Source organism: Mercenaria mercenaria, chromosome 12 (assembly GCF_021730395.1).
Source record: "Mercenaria mercenaria strain notata chromosome 12, MADL_Memer_1, whole genome shotgun sequence".
Lineage (NCBI taxonomy): Eukaryota > Metazoa > Mollusca > Bivalvia > Venerida > Veneridae > Mercenaria > Mercenaria mercenaria.
Window position 1 is genome coordinate 55,688,365 of NC_069372.1, and position 21,497 is coordinate 55,709,861.

At 31.0% G+C, this 21,497-nt stretch overlaps 1 protein-coding gene across 1 annotated transcript in view; it reads right to left on the reverse strand.

Annotated features, from left to right (window-relative positions):
• Positions 1 to 21,129, reverse strand: part of LOC128547398 (guanylate-binding protein 1-like) — a 44,954-nt gene extending 23,825 nt beyond the window's left edge. Inside the window, exon 1 of the mRNA XM_053520133.1 lies at positions 20,873 to 21,129. Coding sequence (XP_053376108.1) covers positions 20,873 to 20,949 — 77 coding nt within the window. The 5' untranslated portion in view covers positions 20,950 to 21,129. The remainder of the gene's footprint in view (positions 1 to 20,872) is intronic.
• Positions 21,130 to 21,497: the final 368 nt, after the last annotated feature.

Consider the following 21,497-nt stretch of genomic DNA (forward strand, 5'->3'; position numbering starts at 1 on the left):
GGAGCAGGTTTCTTTTTAAATTTTTCAACAATTTTATTAGCAGCTAAATTTCCGACTTCAGTTCCAACCTTTTTTCTTCCACTTTCTAGTGCAGCTTTTCCTGCTGTTTCCAGAGCTTTTCTTCCAGCTGTGCTAATTGAAGATGCAACTCCACTTGAAAACAATTTTGTTAAAGTGTCAAAGATACCTGTACCAGAGATGGAATCTCCGGAGACCACAGGTCTACCATGTATATTTTCTTCTCCCGTGTGCGCATCAACATAAATACATATTCCTTTATTTTTGTCATAAACTTTCTTGTACATTATATAAAACTAAAATTTATTAATTATTTAATTAATTTCTTTTAATATTAATGTAAAACTTGTTTCAACCCCATTAAACTTAATTATTCTACCAAATACATCTGTAATATATATTCTTATTGAATTTATAATATATTTATTAATTTCAGAATATCCAACTCTGTTTGGTTCTTTTGTAAAAGAATAAGCTCTTGTTAAATCTGCAGTACTTAAAGCATAGATAATATCACTAAAATTACCATCAACAAGTGAATTATCAATAAGATCACAATAAATATAAATTGTATCCACAGAGTTAGTTATATTTGGTGTTGTAGTTCCCCATTTAGTATTTCTCAATGCTTTTTTCTCAAATCCAAGCAATGTATGAAAATTTGACATTCTTAAATCCAACATAAAATTATTATGAATTGAAATCAAAATCTTAAAACTACTTAAATCAAATTCTAAACTTATTGGAGCAATGTCTGATTTATCAAATTCAAAATCATCATTGGTTATTAATGTTTCTCTGATATAATTATTAATGTCTGTATAACTGTAAGAACCATTTGTAAATATAATATCTTTCCAATCCTTACCATTATTATAACGAATTTTTTTATTATCATATTCATCACTAATATTATGCCAAGAGTAAGTCATAGTGTTAATACTATCCAAACCAACAGCATAAGTTTTATTTTTATCTAAAATTAAAGGGCGACTAAATCTAATTGTAAAATCACTCGGAGTATTTTTATTATCATCTTTAACTGTTTCAGAACTTAATACTATTTTTTGTTCCATTTATATATTCAAGAAAAATATTTTTTATATAACATTTCATGTTGTTCTGGTAACAATTTGTTCATTTTTAATAATTGGTCTACTACCCTAATACCTTCATTTTTTAGTTCTTCATTATTATTTCCAGCATCAATTGAACCACAAATTAACTCCAAGTCATTAACCAATTCTTCTGGATTACACGGACAAACGTCATAACCTTGTCCCCTAATTACTTTTTTAAATTTCATAGATCTTTTTTTGATAAGTAATCCTGATTTTTCTGTTAATTCTTTAAATATTTTTCTTGAATGAATTGAATGTTTTTTTATTATTGTTATATCTTTTATTAATTAGATCAATCAAATCATTATCTACTTTAGTGTTAATTAATTCTTTTCCAGTTATTCTATCTTTAGCAATTAATTTGTTTTGGCCATAAAGTTTATTTAAGTTAATAATTAAATTACCATATTGTCCATTTGATGAAACATTATATGGATTCAGAACCTTTGGTTCTTTAAGAAAACTTTGTTTTTGATTATGATATCTTATTCCCTTTCCAAATACTTCTGAGTCATTAATCATTTTTGATAAGCGTTCACCGTATCTTTTAAGATTTTCTCTATGTAATTCTAACTCCGAAACATACTCACCCGCAGTCATAGATTCTGCATTTGTAAATTCAATTATTTTATCTGGATTTTTACTGTGTTTATTTATTTTATGAGTACACATCTTTAAATTCTTGGTAACCTCTTTTCTTGTTTTTATCCAATCACCTTTATCTTTGCTTATTATTAACTCTGATAATACAGGTAAGTGCCAATCTGATAATACATCTTTATCGATATTTACATCTAAATCTGCCATAAATTCTTCTTCTTCTGATTCATCAGTTGTTTCACCTATTTCTTCTGCTAATTCATCCTGAAATTTTTTATACATTGCCGATTCTCCAGGAAATTCTTTTGGTCTTGCCCCTAATTCTTCTGATCTTTCAGTTGTATCATCAGTTGTTTCAGTTATTCCTATCTTTTCTCTTCCGTAATCTTCTAATCTTTTAAATTCATCTTGAGGAACCCATCCAACAGGTTCATCTCCCCAATCTACTGAATGAAAATAAGGAGTCGGTTCTAAAGCTTGTTGTTTTCTGAATTCTTCTGATATACTTTTTGGAAGTAACGCTAATTGCTCCTTAATTCCAGGATATGCTTTTAATTGACTTGATAATTGTTCTTTTTGGCTTTCTATTCCTTCAGTAATTGGCTTATAAATTTCATTATACATATCCGATTTGTAGCTTTTTTAATTTTTTCTCTCATTATTTCTTTTTTCAAATCTCTCATCTTTTGCCCGACTAAGTTTTTTCTTATTCTCATTTCATTAAGTTTTGATTGCATTTATATAATAATGTAAGATAATGTAAGATATTGTAAGATAATGTAAGATAATGTAATATTATTATATAATGGAAATTCCAAATTATGATACAAAAAGTAATGCCAAGCACAATAACTTTAAACAACATTATCCTTTTATGCCAGATTCATGTTTTAGAATGTTAATATGTCGATCTTCTGGATCTGGAAAAACAAATACATTAATGCATATGCTACGCAAACCTCTTATATATTATGATAAATTATACCTATATGCTAAAAACCTAGAACAATCTAAATATCAGGATTTAATTAATTTCTTAAATGGAATTGCAAAAAGAATTAAAGTAGATCCAAATGAAATACTTGAATGTTCTAATAATGAAATAATTGATGTTAATGATCTTGAATCAGAAAAACAAAAAGTAGTAATATTTGATGATTTTGTATGTGAAGATAAATAGGTTCAGAATGAAATAACAAAGTACTTTATTCAAGGACGTCATAAAAACTGTTGTGTTATTTATTTAAGTCAGTCTTACTATAAAACACCAAAAGATATCCGTATTAACTGTTCACATTATATTTTATTTGAAAGTCCAAGTAAACGAGAAAATGATATGATTTGTAATGAACAAAATATTAACCCTAACTCTTTTGCTAATGCAACAAAACAAAAATATGATTTCTTATATATTGACAAACCAAGGAAGTTTTTAAGAAAAAACTTTACAGGAATTATATAATAATAATATAATGGGAGTTTTTAATGATGTAAAACAAATAAGTGAACCTGACAGTATAAGTAAAGTTAAATTTGATATTGATTTAAGTGATTATGCTACTAAGAAACAATTCAAAAAACTTAAAAAAGAATCGGAATCGTATCTTCACAGAAATAAGGAACTTGATAACACAATGAACAGAGCATTGGATATGGGAGGTAATGAAATAATCAGCCTAGGAAATCCAGATAAACCCAACGATGCAGTTTCAAGACGGTTTATGTATAAAAAAGTTCAAAGTGTAATAGATGACTATAATCTTGAAGATATTAAAAGTATAAAACAAACACTAGAAGCAGAAGTAAAGAATATTGAAGATTTAACAAAAGATTTTAAAAAGAATTCATTATTAATTAATCAATTACAAGGTAAAATTGAAGAAGAAATGAAAGCTATGGTTGATTCTATTAAAGAACTTAAAGAAAAATCTGATTTGACAGATGACAACATAAAAGAAGTATTTGGAACCAATTTTGAAAAGTTATATAATCAAGTTCAAGAATTAAAAGATAGTATGATTAAACATGAAGAACTAAAAGACAAGATTAATGAAGCTGAGAAAAAGTTACAAAATATGTACCAGTTAGAAATCAGAACAGAAATAAATAAACTAAATACTGAAATGGTAAAAGGGAATCAAGATTTACTCGATACATTTTCAAATAAATTTGCAGAATATAAATCTGAACTGGAAAAGGCAGCTTCACAAAGAGGTGATGACCATGACATAGCATTAGATAATCTTAAAAAAGAGTTTAATTCTAACATAGAAAATTTTAAGAAACCACTTCGGATCTTGATTAGTACTGTTGACACTCGTCACAATTTAAAGTATGCAGATTTAAGTAATCTTACAGAAATATTACAAAAAGATATCAACGAATTTAATGATAAAATTAAAACAATAATAAATGATCTGGACTTTGTAGTTGAAATGTCAGCTAAATAAGGAGAATCAACCACTGCTAATACCCAAGCAATTTCCACTAATGCAGAAAAAATTACAGAAGTAAAAAATGTTTTCTTATAAGAAGAAACACAATTAGCTAGAACAAAGGGTGTTGTTGACAATTTATCTGCTTCTGAAGTTGCTACAACAAAACGACTTGATGATTTAGCTAAAGTAATTCTTGAACTAAATGAAAATAATAAAGCAATAGAAGATGAACTAGAAACAGTAAGACGTGAAGTGTTTCTTTTTTAACATTACAATAACAAACAACTACATGTAAATCTTTATTATACTCGTATTCAAATTCAGACATATGACATTGAAGATAAACAGTTACAACAAAAGGCATTAAATACCACAGATTTATTTGATTATTTGGATTACGAGGTAATAAGATTACAGATTATAAAAGTTTTATTAAAACAAATCATATATATACAGAAACTAATCGTAAAGATAGGGAAAGAGATGTTTTTCAAATCCAAGAAGGTGGGGATTACATAATCGAAATAAATATTATCATTAGCAACTCTGATAGAACATTTGATATGATTTTTTTTTATTGGTGGGGCGATCACACAAATGGAAGTGAGTATATAAAACCTGAGGTTAAAAATACAACATTGGTTTTCAAGAAAAAAAATTAAAATTAATTTTAAAAAAAAGATGTTTACAATTCAACCAAATGTTGTTTCACCAATACCATTTGAAGGTTCTGGTAAATTTATCATAGAACCAGGAAGTTATGTCAGATTCTATTTAGTTAATTAAAGTTTTAAAACTTTAGTTTTAATTAATAACTATGTTTTTATATAATGGGAATATTCAATAATATAAACGAAAAAGTAAGTAAAATAGAGAGACAAATAATAAGAAAACCTCCAGTGTTCTTAACATGTTATACCGAAGATACCGATAGTGGATTATTTCAATGAAAAGTTGTAAATGCTAGTCCTGGTTTAGTTCAAAATGGTAATAATGTAAAATATAATTCTTCAAAGTTACAATGCCAAAACTAACTAAAAAAATGAATCTATTTCTATTAATTATGCTAATGAATTGTAAATGAATGATGTTATTTATATTGATTTTTTAAACGTTAAAAATATTGAGTTAACAATTTATGGTTCTATAATTTAAGAATTAATTTAAGAATAAGCTAATGTATCAATACCATTATCAAGAATATATCTTTTATCGTCATAACATGATAAAGATGTTTTATTTATAACATAACTGGAAAGATTTTGCTTATCAGAACGAATAACTTTAAAGGTGTGATTACTTCGGGTTGAATTAAACAAAGTATCTTTGTAATTTTTATGAACTATTGTTTTCTTAACAACATGTTTTTTAATTCCTTTACATTTTTTAACACTAATTTCATTTTCTAATAAATATGAATACATTTTACTACGTAATCCAACAAATTCAACGATTGGAATACCGGCAGCTTCATCTTTAAATTTTCCAATTACTTTTTTATTATTGTCGAAATAAAATTTTGAATTACTATCGTAATCACTATTATCAAATAAATCTTTGTCCTTATAAAACTCCTCATATGCATCTTTGGTTTTTATTTCATAACATAATGAATCAGTGTCAGTGAATAGTAATTTACAATTACCTTTATACTTTTCTTTAATGTAATTATAATGAAAATGATACATTAAATATTTTGATAAATCTAGAATGCACATTCCAACATAACAAGGTCTGTTTAATAACAAACTTTCTTTTATTCTATGAATACCAAATAAATTCTTGTTAAACATCGTTGAACTAACAAATGAAGGTTTTGCTATATATTTTAACAAAAGGTTTTCATCATAAGTTAATTTAATATTAACCCTCTTGCGTAAATTCTCCATCGTCTTACCGAATACAGACTTGTTCATTAACTTAAAAAAGTCCTTTTCAAATGATTTTTTTGCTTTAGATCTTTTTTGAGTATTAAAATCAATATATTTTTTAAACCAAGGACTTTCGTCAAAAGTTAATATTTTGTGTATGTTTGTTACTTTTAACCCTAATTGTGCATATAGTTCAAGATTTTTATAATGAACTACATAATTTTGTTTTTTCATTAAAGTTGGAACTCATTTTTTTACATTACTTTTTCCTATTTCAAATTCTTTTTTAATATTTTTACTATAATTTGAAAGCCTTTCGTCTGGTATTTTGATTTTTTCAGGAGCCAAAGGATAATCATTATGTACAGTATGTAATTCTTTTGGATATTCAAGATCACATTCAATTATAAATTAGTTTTACCTTTTGCAATTAATTTCTTGAATTGTTTTTCGGATATAAATTTAAAGTTTCCAGAGGGCAAAGGTCGACACATGGCCCAACCGTAAAGATTATTGGCGTCGAGGTACATAATGTATTTAGATTCTAATTCAGGATCATAATCTTTCATATATTTATTGTTTGCTTTACTGTATCTGTTTGAAATATAACTTATTCCTCCCCTCAGTCCCTTTTCAATAAAAAGATACATATCAATATCAGTTATTAAATCCAGATTTATTCCAGTCATTTTTAACATTGCATCCCAAGCTAAACCAGGACGACTAAAATAATGGCAAGGATCTAATTTGTAGTACTCTAAACATAATTTTCTAAAATTTTCAAATACATCAGCTAAAAGAAATACGTCAGTTTTTAAATATAGATCATGATATTCTCCCATTGTTTTAATTTTAAATTTATTCCAAACATTTTTACACGTTATTATTCGTTGTCAGATATGTGTTTCATTTAACATTGAATAAAACTCTTTTTTAGAAGGTAATTCTGTTTCTTTGAATTTTTTAAATGAATCCATGTAATCATATAGATAAATACCTTTTGTTTTTAATAAATTAAAAAACAAAGAAAAATATCAAACAGGGAATGCCACGCACCAAAAACGTAGCCTCCTCAAAACGAAACCCCCAGCACGCAGACGCGTGCATCACACACACATACACACACCCAAAGCCAACACATAAGGACAAAACGAACAACACACACGCACACAAAGCCACCACATAAGACGAAACGAACAAACAAAGGAACACAGTGGGGCACCGCCTTGGAACGGTCAGTGGCAAAAACACCACTGGGGAGCTTAAACCGGTTTATGGTGCACCTAACCTCACTCTTACCCCCACCATGTTCCAAAGACATGGGACAGTGTAAATAAAAGTAATCCCCTCCAGGTGAATCTCTTACACACGTAACGGAAACAAAAAGGCATGACATGTAAAACACAAAAATGCTCGTGTATAAATATATAAAAAACAAACCTTAAGAACCAAAAACGTATTTACTCAATGCCTTTTCAGAAGACAGAGCAACAAGAGAAACACCCTTAAGGGCCCGACGAAACAGGCCAGAAGACAAATATCAAAACAGTTCAGTCCTGGTAGGATTTAAAAACTGCTTATCATAGAGTCCTCCCCCTCTTCCGTCAGACGCAATCAAAGAGGGAAGCGTAGTGTCCAACTGTAAACGGGTTGAACACTAAACATGCGGTATGTCTCAAAACAGTTGGGTCGTAACCTCTTTTAATAAAACGTTTGATAATCTTTCCAAATACATTTGGAAAATTACCGTGACCCAAGATCTTACGAAGTTTGTAAACCACATCCCCATAAAAAACGGGTTTAGAAATACCTTCTCGCAGAAGTGTCTTTAAATTACTATTGAATTTTAAAACTAAATCAGAATTACGATAATAAAATTTAGCAAAATATTTACGCAATTTGTAGTAACGGTAGCCTTGCTGAAGAAGTTTACCTGTAATATATTGATTACGTTCATTGAAATGCTTGACATGACTACACGCTCTGGCAAACCGAATTAATTGAGAAATATACTTTTGTCAAATTCTTGAGATAAATATTTAAATTCTGGAATATTTTTTACTAAGTTATCCAATGATTGAGACATAAATTGGAATGAATCAATAAAGACCAAGTCGGAAATCATAAATGCCATATATCTTTCCATATTGTTAGAAATAACATTAATTTCTATTTTAAATTTTCCTACTTGTTGCATAATAAAATGACCGTCATAACCTCTTAAATTATAAAAAATAACAGGAATTTTGTGTGTTAGTCTAAAATTAATATTACATTCTGAGTGAGCACTTCCTCTGAATTTTCCTGATATATGACAGTGGTAACGTACAGGATTTTCATTTTCCTTATATTCTTTTTCACAGATATGACAAAATTTTTGTTTTTTAAATTCAATTTCGTCTTTTTTAGACATTCTTAATTCTTTGTTAAAGTGTTCTTTAAATATTTCTTTACAATATTCCTCTTCCTCAAGCATTTGTTTTCAATAAACTTATAAACTGCATTAGGACCTCTGTAAATCTGGGTTGGTTTAGTATATTTATCGTCATAACAACAAACAACTTTATAGCCGTAACCACAATCTATATGATTTTGATATGGTTCAGTAAATGAAGATTCAGGTGACGGTAAAGCAGTTAAAACTTTCTTAGTTATTGATTCAAAATCAGCATAAATTACAAAAGGTACTGCTAAACCTTTATGATAATTTTAAAATTGTACTTTACTTCCCTCTTTTGGCATTTTTATAGCTTGAATACCATTAATAGCTAAACAGTTTGGTATGTGTTCATTTAATATTCTTTCTTGAGTAAAATGCTGCAGGCAGCTTTTACAAAAATGTTTTTTATTTGCATGTTTTGTTTTGTTAAACATTAATCTATTAAAGTCTTTAATCCAAACATAATGTGTTATTTTGTCATTATTATTTAACAACATGTCACACCTTTCGGAATATTGATATTTTGATATGTACAATGGATAAATTCCCGTAGGTTCTTCATAACCAAATATATTAAATGAAATATCATTTAAAGCTTCTATTTTAGGTATTTGATTTAATGTAACAGGAAACTTTATTCCTTTATAATCAAGATCGTTTATATGCTTTTTGTAATTTGAAACTCTTTCGGAATGTTTTGTTAAGGGAATTTGTAAGCTAAATGACACCATCTAAAACATTCATTATCATCGTTCTTTATATTTATTAATCCTTTCTTTGGATTCTGTAATGGTTTTGATAATTCTAAATAACTTGAAGCAGCCATTGGTGTATATTTATATCTATTTATATAATGAGCATCAACTGACTCTATTCTCCAACCACTTCCTTCTGAAATCCAATTACCAATTATATTTATTATTTCATCAAAAGCTTGACGTAAAGTGTTTTTTATTTCGTTTGTGTTAATAATTTCTAAAGCCTTTGATTGAAAATAAGCTGATTTATATATTGTATCTGTTGCACTCATTTTTACAAAAGTTATTTTTAGTACAATATTTTTATACCTTTTAAAGTTTTAAGTTCAGATTTAAGTATTTCATAAGAGTCGTTTATAGTTAAATATAATTGATTTTTTGGAGCTTGTCTATATGTAATCTTAATTTCAAATTTTTTATAATATTGCTTTGTAGATCTCTCAATTTCCATCTATATATTATTTTTAGAAAATAAAATTCGTTAAGCAAAAAAGGATTAAAAAAATAATAAAATAAATAAAGTTTAAGAAGAAATAAAATATTTAAATTTATATATTTTTCCATTAGTTTTTGATATTCTACTTTTTACTCTGTTTTTTCCTTCACAGCACATTTTTATTAACCCTGAATTAATACCGAGGTCTTTAAATGCTGCGTAAGTGCTTTATATATTTTTTCTTCATTAGTATCACAATCGGTTGCAATAACTCTTTTAGGGTTGTTTCGATGATTATTTGGTCTGGGACAATCACATAACCTTTCGACATTTTCTTCTTCAGTTAATAGACAACCACAGTCCCATTCAAATAAATTCCTTTCTAATAGATAAGGATCTATAACATTTTGTAATTTATCAATGACATGATTTTTATATTCATCGCTAACTATTTGATCAAGTTTTGATTTAATAACATTTCTTCTTTTAAGAACTTTTTTATATGAATTATTGTCTGGATTCATTATTTCTCCTAAAGTACTAGATAATTTTGGCATAATCATTCTGTCTACTTTTCTATTAACCATTATATAATATACTTAAAGAAAAAAATATCTTTAACAACGCACCTAAAGAACATTTAAAAAATAGGTAATATTATCTATATTTTTTGAATAAGATTTTAAAGTTATTTTTTTCTAAATTGTTATCAACTGTTAAAATTTTAATTCCTTCTTGAGACATTCTGTTTAACAATTCTTCGTGTAATTTGTGTAGTTTTTCTAAATAATCTAAACCAACTCTGTTTTCTTCAGTTCTGTTTCTTTTTTGAAGTCTTTAGAAACATATTTTAGGACCGGTTTTAACATAAATAAAAGCATCAATTGGGGTTTTTCCATGTATTTTAATATTAACATGATCAATTAAGAAAAGATTGTATGCTGCCCATTCGGGATCATTTATAACTCCGGTGATGTGATATTGTTTTGTAAAAACATTGCTGTTAGTTAAAAACATCGTTCAAGAAAAGAAACACCATCAAAGTTTTTAGCAGAATTTAACATTTTTATATGGCTGTTTAAAGTTGCTAATTGAAAAGGAAAATAATATTTTAGAGGTTCTTGAGCAGCAAGTTCAAAAAGGTTATATGAATTTCCGCTTGGGTTCATAACATTCATGAATTGGTTCTGGAATTATATTAAAATTAGGATTATACTCTTTAATAATATCTAAAAACGTACTTTTTCCTGATGCAATATTACCTTCAACTGATATAATTTTTCTCATTTATATAAAATACTTATAGAAAAAATCTTTAATATAACTCTTCTTCTTTTTTACTTTTATATCCGTTAAGTTTAAATTCCTTCATATATGTTTCAAAAGGCATTGAATATTTTTTTTCTTTCTGCGTTTCTAACAGTACTGTAAAAATATCCTGAGTAACTTTTTTCTCTTCTTCTTTATTTACTTTTCCAATGTGTGCTTTTGTTATAAGTTGATTTAATTTGTGGTGATGTAATTTTAAAAGAGCTTTTTTGTCTTCAACTTTTAGTCTATTAATCAGTATAGTAATTATTGATGGAACAGCACCAGCAACTGCTACAAATATAGGAATAGCTGGAACAAGTGCTAATGCAGCTGCGCAACCAAAGATACCTGTTGTAATCTGTAATCCTGTATTTACTCTTCCACAAAATTTATAACTTTTTCTGTAAGCAGCAGCTAGTTTAGTTAAGTGAATAATTAATTGATCTATTGTTTCTATTCCATTATTAGAAATTAGATTTTTATTACTCATTTATATAATATATTTTAAATTTAAATTTCTTCCAATTCACTAAACGGAATTAAACCATAGGTTTCTTAACGAATCGAAGATTCGGAAATCCAACTATTAAATTTTTCATTGTAACCTTTCCATTTTACTAAAGCTTGTTTTTTTTTTATAGTCTCGTCTAATAACTTTTTCTATTCTAAAAACTTCTTTGTAGTAGGTAAAAGTTCTTGTTCATAAAATGAACCTTGAATTATTTCATTATTTAAGTCTTTAATAGTGTATGTTCTGGGGTTTGTATTATTAATTCCATGAATTATAAATATCTCCTCTGTCCAGTTTGGTGTATATCCTTTTTCAAAATGTCTTTTAAGTTTGCTTAAGCGAACTCGATCACCAATTTTAAATTTTGCTTTACTCTTTGGTACCTTTAAATTACCATATAAGTTAAAGTAAACAGTACCTTTATTTAAGTTTTTACTGGCTTCGGTTGGTATCATTTTTATACTAGAATGTTTTGTTTTGTTATATTTATCAACCATATCCTGCAAATTATCTAAATAAGTATAAGTATTATTTGCTGTAAAATATTTCCACATTATTCTTTTTAAACTTCTATTAAATCTTTCAATAACTACAGCTTTTCCTTCATTAAATGTATGATACATGTTAATCTTACTTTTATTCAAAAATGAGTCAAATTTTTTATTTTAAAATTCTTTTCCTTCATCTACCCATAAATTTGTTGGTGTTCTACCTTTTAAAATTATTTTATTAAATGCTTTAGTAACAGATTCTCCAGTTTTATTCTTTAATGGAATAACCCAAGCATATTTACTGAATATATCAATAACGGTTAACAAGTACTTTACTCCTTTATTATATTTTGAAAAGGCTTGCATATCAACTAAATCAGCAGACCAAGTATCATCAATATCATTAATTATCACTCTTCGTTTCCTAAATTTTCTTTTAATTGGTTTGTGTAATTATTCTGCTAATTCATCACTCCAGTGGTAGCTTGGTACAGTTATTTCGGGGGTGTACTCTACCCTCTTTTCCCGTTTTTTGACTTTCGTTTTTGTCCGAGACCAAGTTTATATTTCGTTTTAATTGCAGGTTTTACAACTAAATGTCTTGCAATCTTTTCTCCAAATGTTTTTGATTTAGTGTTATTTAAGTTGGAAAGCATTTGTTTGTCACATGTACTATTTTTTACACCGCTGTCGTAGCAAAAGTCATGGTCTATGCATACTGCGTCTAGTTCGTTAACAGGGGGTCCGTTATCTAAAGGATTTCCTGGTCCACAATAGTTATATCCTTGAAGTGTTAAACCTTTTTTAGGTAATAAAGGTAACATTGCTTTATGAATATCTAAATTACCTGCTGTGATAGTACTTTTAACAAACTTTCGATTTCATTTTTCCACAAGACGAACAGGTAGCCATTATCATTCTTTTCCCGTTTTTTGCTGTAACATAGTGAGGATTTATATTATCAGTAAATTTTCTTTCTTTCAAACAATATATTTTATTCTGTAAACTCATCTATATCAAATGTATTTAAAATTATTTAAAGACTAATAATGTAGTTACTAATTCAGAATAAATTTAAAGACCAGAGACTTTGCACCTTTACATTTTATCAATAAAAATAATCTGCTAAAGTTTGCAAACTTGGCAAAAACGTTTAATCATATTTTACTAAAGGTTTTAACAATGATTTGTTAAAATCTTTTGTTTTTTTTTTTAATTGGCCGGCTTTGGATTTTTAAAAAGAGGGCGGCTAATTAAAATTGAAAAAAGTGTCCCAGTACCATCATTTCTTATACTACTCACGTTTCATGCTAATACTCGCATGTTTTCGAGTTGTTTACTTGAAAACGAAAGTAGGGTGTTTATTCTGCGGACCGCTTTCTGAAATGCGGCAATATGAGGATACCTGACTTCAGTTGACTTGCATTTCACTGCATACTATTCAACACCCCTTTTTCTTTTCGTTTTCTTGAAGCAAATGTTTGGATATCTTGTGGAAAATAGGTCTACGACGGAGTGAAAATCTAGAAACTGTAACAAAATGTTTCTGAAGTAGCTGAATTTTATACGAAACAAAGAACAATTTCTTCTATTGGTATATAGCCTGATTCACAGACAAATGTTCTTAAACATGCGCTGTTCAGGATTTACTTAACCCAATATCACAGTACATACAGAAATATTTATATCTACAGAATCCTTTGATTGAAGTCATGGTGTCATAATGTCCTCTGTGGTAGTAAAATATACATCAATTTACTCCCTTTCCACGTGGTGGGTGGAGTAAACAAAGGAGGTTCATGTTAACCGTGTTGTGTGGGAACCTTGATAATGTAGTCTCAGTACAGTTTGGTCCGGATTTTCTGGTTTACTGTCTCCCGCATGGCTGATCGTATCCGATCCTAACACTGTCTGATAATGTCTAGGCTTCCTTTTAGCAAGGAATTCATTTGATTGTAGCATCTTATTTCATCGTTTCTGCCATTCCATTCTTCAGTATGTGTTTTTATGCATTACATATACCTTCAACGATGGACTGTGCCAAGCACATATCATCATTAGGATTGTCTATTTGTACAACACTTTGTTTGGATTTTATCATGTTTTCTATACTAACATGCAATCCATTATGCACATTTCATCTGGCTTTGAGAAACGTTAGGATGCAGTTGACCATCATGAGTTTTAAAATCTTCATAGCTTTGCATAATATTTTTAGTTCCGTGAAGCACAATTCCCCCTGTCACTGCTTAAGCATTATCAAATGAATCAAATTTTCAAACTCGGATGATCAATAGAGACTCGGACTTTATCTCTTAGCTTGGTCTGACTTGTCTACAGTAACATTGAATACATCGTAGGTGAAGTCATACGGCTGGTAATAGGGCTTAAAAGTGACACCCTAAGCTTTACTATGTTAATTATATTGTCTTGATTTTTGCTCCATTCTACGTTTGATATTCAAGTAATTGCATACCAGGCCGTGTAATTTCTCATTGAATAGCTCTTGCATTTTTTGTTTATTTTTTTTCTTCTAAACGATCACGCGGTTCTTTTCTAATAGGTTATGTTTTTTTCGTTATTATGATAGTAAATTTCTCTAGTTCTTTTTCTTCTTCTTTGTTGCTACTCAAAGTATCTGAATAAAGTACTAATTTACGTGATGCTCCATATTTGCCCAGACAGAAATGATACAAGTCCCTTGATGACTGTCCTGTCAAAGCGACAGAAAATGCTGGAACCTCCTCCGCTTCGGGTTTTACCTCGGTATCTACCTCCGTCTTAGTTGCTTTGTCTACATGTACTTCCATTACCGGTTGGCCTCAGCCTCCCGGATGTCTTGTCGGAATAAGGAAATGTTCATCTACAACCTGTCGTAGGTACAGATACTTAGGGTGCGGAAAACATGTCCTCCCCTCTACCCCAACTTCTATGTGCCCGTGTCATGACTGTATATTTCGACGCAGACGCTTATCATAGGACAGAAGTAAACTTCTCTAAGCTAGTTTTTGAAATAAGTCATCTCTCAATGGCTTAAATACACACGAGATATAAATGTTTACCAGCAAGTTCTCGTACACGCACTTTGAAATTCATCTTATGTTGAACTATCTTTGCAACTTTTTTTGAAGTTCTTCGATGCAGTTCATATTTTTCTTTACAAAGATGTTCTTGGCATTACTTGACCGTCACTGCTGGCAACAAAATAAGCGATGCCTTTTTTTCAATTGTCAAAACTTTTGCTCAATTTACAAAAATCATTCGACTGCATTAGCTGTGGATTCTAGCTTCATACGATAAATAAACATTGCGCAGTGAACGGGGAAACATATTGGTACCAGCGTTCACTTTTTATCGTACGAAGCCGACAGCAACAGCTGGCGTAGTCAAAAGATTTTGTAAATGGAGTGATTTTTTGACATTTGCAGAATTCCTCGCGTATTCTGTTGAAAGCACTGAAAATCCGGTACTTTCGTGAAGAAAACAATATGTACTCTATTGAAGAACACAAAATTCTATGGGAAAGTTACAAAACATATTACAACATGAGATGATTTTCAAGGTGGGTGAGAAGTTTCGTCAGCATTTTTGGCTTGTTTGTTTGTTTTGGGTTTAACGCCGTTTTTCAACAGTATTTCAGTCATGTAACGGCGGGCAGTTAACCTAACCAGTATTCCTGGATTCTGTACCAGTACAAACCTGTTCTCCGCAAGTAACTGCCAACTTCCCCACATGAATCAGAGGTGGAGGACTAATGATTTCAGACACATTGTCGTTTATCAAATAGTCACGGAGAACATACGCCCCGCCCGAGGATCAAACTCGCGACCCCGAGATCCGTAGACCAACGCTCTTACCTACTGAGCTAAGCGGGCGGGCTATTTTTGGTTTGTAAAGATGTCAATACTTTACTTCAGTGCCAGGATTTACGTCGTAAAGTCCATGGCTTCCATTCCCCTTTTAGAAACACTAAAAAAGTGATATTTGATTTTTTTTCTAGTTTCAACCCATACCGAAGACAGATATCACTACAGGCCCGGAGATAAAATTACCGATACAGAGAGATAAAAACAATTATACATGTATTTACAATATAGCCGCTATGCTTAATGTACTGTAGTGACAACTATGTTATCATTTTGCGATAGTGGTAGTAGCACAGTAGAAAAAAACAAAGACAAATATCAAACAGGGAATGCAACGTACCAAAAACGCAGCCTCCCCAAAACGAAACCTACAGCACGCAGACGTGCACTCCACACACACACACACACACACACACTCGCACACAAAGCCAACACACGAGGACAAAACGAACAAACAAAGGAACACAGTGGGTCACCGCCTTGGAACGGTCAGTGGCAAAACACCACTGGGGAGCTTAAACCGGTTTATGGTGCGCACCAAACCTCACTCTTACCCCACCGTGTTCTAAAGACACGGGACAGTGTAAATAAAAGTAATCCCCTCTAGGTGAATCTCTATCAACGTAATGGAAACAACAAGGCATGGCATGTAAAACACAAAAATGCTCTTGTATAAATATATAAAAAACAAACCTTAAGAACCAAAACCATATGTACTTAATGCCTTTTCGGAAGACGGAGCAACAAGAGGAACACCCTTAAGGGCCCGACGAAACAAGCCAGAAGACAGATATCAAAACAGTTCAGTCCTGGTGGGATTTAAAAACTGCTTATCATAAAGTCCTCCCCCTCTTCCGTCAGACACAATCAAAGAGGGAAGCGTAGTGTCCAGCTGTAAACGGGTTGAACACTAAACATGCTGTATGTCTCAAAACAGTTGGGTCATAACCTATTTTAATAAAACGTTTTATAAATGCATAGTAACTGTAGCGATATGCACATCAGTACGGGACCAGAAGCAAAGGTATGTGTCACTTATTGTCCGGAGGCAAAATAGTAGAGAGGGAGCAAACAGGAATTAAACATTGTATTTAATAAAACAACAGGGTAATGATGACACTGGTTCGCTCACCTGAGTAATTGATTACAAATTCTTATTTTTCCCTAGAACCGTTGTCCATTGGAATGCATTGCCGCCGGACGTTGTCATCTTGTTTGGCCCTGAGTTCAGTCGGGTCATAAGCCAGATTGAACATATCTCTCCATAATATACCTGCTCTGTTTTAACCTGTTTTTAACCAGCCTTCCTTCAATCTTTAATTTACTTTTTATTTCTTATCTTACTAATTTCTTGTCGGTTGTCTAAGTCCCCAGCAGTGGTTTGACTAATTGGAAGATAGATAGAGATAGCTACATTGTTAGGGATCAGGTAAGAAAGTCAAATGTAAGTAAGCACTGAAATCTTTTCCCAGTTAGGTGAACATGTTTCAAAAGTTAAACTGATGCTAAAATATTAAGGACTTATGTCAGTAGGTCACATTTACGGTCACTGAAATTCAGTTCAAAGATTGGTGTGCAAAACTGAACATGACATCCAAATTTCAAGGCTGTGTCTTAAAAACAAGAAAGTAGGTCAGTAGGTCAAGGTCACATTTAGGTGACCCCTAATCACTAAACTAAACAGTCTAGAAAAAATGATCTGATAATTTTTAAATTATTTTTCCTATATTATTCATATAACAAGTGACCACTGGAGCGGGGCCTCTTTTCATCCAAGGAGCATAATTTGAATAATCTTGTTAGTGGTCCATTACGCAATGCTACATACAAAATATCAAAGGCCTAGGCCTTGAACTTTCAGACAAGAAGATTTTTTAATTTTTTCCTATATATGTCTATGTTAAAGTTGGGCCCCCCAGGACGGGGCCTCTTTTTACTCAAGGAGCATAATTGAAACAATTTCGGCAGAGGACCACGAGGCAATGCTTAAAATCCAAATATCAAAAGCCTAGACCTTGAAGTTTCAGGCAAGAATATTTTAAAAGTTTTTTATAAGTCTATGTAACATTTGGGGACTGCCTGGCGGGGCCTCTTTACACCCCAGGGTAATAATTTAAACTATCTTGGTAGAAGACCAGTAGGCAATGCTACATACCAAATATCAAAGGCCTAGGTGTTTTGGTTTCAAACAAGAAATTTTAAAGTTATTTTCTATATAAGTCTACGTAAAACATGGGACCCCCTAGCCGGGTCTCTTTTCACCCCAGGGGCATAATTTGAAAATATTCATAGAGGAATAGAGGACCATTAAATGATGTCACATGCCAAATATCAAGGCTCCACGCTTTGCGGTTTTGGACAAGATTTTTAAAGATTTTTCCTTTCGGTTGCCATGGCAACCAGAGTTCTGGATGGATTCAAATTCTTAGGCAATTACTAGGGGGGCACCCAATGATCATTTCTGTGAAGTGTGTTGTAAATCTGTCCAGTGCTTTTGAAGAAAATATTTTTTCAGAAATTGTTGACACACGACGGACGACAAACATCGAGCGGTCACAAAAGCTCACCTGGAAAACTGAGCATTTACACTGTTGCAGGTAAATTTATCATCCGACTAAAAGTTAAACACTTCTTAAAGAAACTAGAGATTGCAGGTGTAATACTATTTTAAAGCGCGTGACTGTAGCCGATAGTTCATATTTCTATTCTTCTGCAGTGACTTAATTCAGCTCGAAAGATTAAAATGTAGATTTCTTACATGTTTGTTTGAACAAGACGGATGTCAAAGTTTTTTTCCAACCCAACTGTCGTAATCAAACATGTACTTCTCACATTAAGAGATACACATGATTATCTGCATCAGAGATTCTTTCACATCGTGTATTGTTTAAATATGTAAGGTTTTTATTTTGGCCTGAATCATTTTACTGTCTGCCTAGATATAAAAACTAAACCGTTAGAAAACTGTTTCCCGTACGCATTTCTGTACATGACAAATTTAAATAATGATGACTGCAATGTCCATTGCTTAACTTGTTCAATATTTTTTCTTGCCTAGTAGATCTAATACAGCGAAAGTTGAATGTATTGTACGATATGATTTATTTTAGGGATGGCAACGATGGTATTCGAATTTTCGGTCAACCTTCTGAACGAATATTCGAATACTCGGTCATCAAGTGATCAACAAATCAGCTCAGAATCCTGCGTGTTTTTCATTCCCTAATCAGAGACATGCATTAATTCTACTTTCGTTTACACCGGAAGTAATTCAGTCATTGACGAATCAAAACTGACAAATCGTTCTCATCACTTGTTCATCTTTTGGAGTATAAAATATTCGTTATTTGCCTTTATATACAAATAAAAATTATATAGAATTTATTTATTTCTTACATTGGTGTAGCCCTCGCGTAAGTGAAGTCTGTCCACACTTATTACACGTAACCGACTTTTTATCAGATGACCGCGTGAAATACTTCTAAACGACAGGTGTGCTTTCATTGACAGTAGATTCACTGCGGGGTGGCATAAGGGTAATAGAAAGAAAAAATATTGGTCTTACATTACGTCTCTTTGTCTGAAAATTGACCATTCAGACAAAGAGCTATAAAAATAAAGTATTTTATACTTCTTTCGTTCAGATAATCCGATTTACGTCAAAAAAGTTATATGCGTCCTATTTGACTTGTTTTCTACACTTTTTGGCATTTTTCTTTACTCAAACACGTCTTTTGTCGACTTCGATTGAAATCCGAGTAATAGTAATGTCTGATCATTTTTAATTATACATGGTTCGCACCTAACCTACCGAAAACAAGGCAACTTCGAACGGATTTACATCAATTTGTGACCATTAGAATTATCTAAAAGTATTAACTACAAGGTACACTGTCATCGCCATAGCGATGTACAATCTCGGTACGCTAATATACAAAATGACACGTCTGACAAAGACAGAAGCCACTTTCGCGCGAATCTATAATGAAAGACGGATTTGGCAAATCAGATAAACGAACATTTTTGGTTCTTTCATTTGGCTTTTATTTATTTTTCATGAATTTATATTTTTCCAAATATAGTGAAACAGTATTCGAATATTTTCGGTGTAAGTAAGTCTACGTTCAAAGTAATAGTGACGTTTGGACTTACACTACTGTCTAAATGGTCTGGACATCTAGCTCCAAAGCATGATTGTATATTGTCAGAAAATACCCAAATACATTCTGAGGCTGATTTTCAAGGTTACAGTGAACTTGAGACTAAACAGAGGTGCAGATATATTATTGAAGAACGCTTGGGGCCTGTAGACATAATGTTTCTGAATGGTTTGGATATCCTGCTCAAACGCATGTCTTTATATTGTCAGAAAATACCCCTATAGGTTCTGAGGCTGATTTTCAGGGTTACAATGAACTTCAGACTACACAGAGTTGCAGATATATTGTTTGAGAGGGCTTGGGGCCTATAATTACCAAACTTCATAGCATGAGCATATGACCCTTACTATTTAGGGGGTTAGGTGCCCCACATACTTGAAATTAAAAAAAAATGTACATCCATTTGCATACGACACGTCTTCAAAGAGAATATAGATTTTACAAACAACGCCGGCTTGTTATATTCAGTTTGTTTTTTTCAGGGGGTTTTATAGATAGAAACTACCTACCCGTTTTCTGCAAGATTGTACAAATGAAAGTTAAGACTCAGACAAAAGAAGTACTTATTCGCGTAAATTGCAAAGGTAATTATGACGGAATGAATAAATATGTTAGGCTAGAGATTGCAATCCAACTTTTTTAAGCTTTAGAAAAATAAACACAGAACCGTGAATGATAAAATGATATCAGATGTAATATTCGAAAGCCAAAAAAAAAAGTGTCCATGCTGTACAATTCAATGGGGAATCTTTAAAGGGAAAAATGGTGAATTTTTTTCGTAAATAATGGCGTTATATAGAAGCAAATCATCGATTAGTATAATATTTAAAAAGATAAAAAGTAACATTTACTTTTTCATTTTCCCCGACAGAATTTTCTGCAGTTTCGTTTCTGATGTATCTTCCTCGCTTCCAGTAACTTCCTCCATGTCTTTAACTTTTATAAAGTTTATATTAACACTATCGCTTCAAGTTTTCCAACTTGAAAATTTTATTAGTGTTCAGTTTCATATAGAGGACAGATAGTATTAAATAGATATGCAACACAAACTTGTATACCAAAGATAACTGGTAGAATGTGACACTATTTAAATACTAAATAGCAAATGAAGTATGGTTGCAATCTCGAAAGGTAACTGATGTATATGATATCTAGCGCATCCTTCAAATGATAATGATAACAACAACCCTGTCGAGTTTTAGCTTGAATATACAACTTCAGGCATGAAATTAAGTTAAAGGGTAAAACGGATTATATAAGTTCCAAGCACTCAGCCTCAAAACACGAAGCACCTCAGAAGTTTCTATATAGATGTGTAAGGTATTGAAATTTAAACATAAACACATAAAGTCAAACACAAGGCCAAATCAAACAAATGAAGGATTATGGATGTCTGCTGTTAAAATATCTTATATAGGTGATGTAGCCGATCAGAATATATCTTTGTTCGCACAAAGAGCAGAGGTTATAGATCAT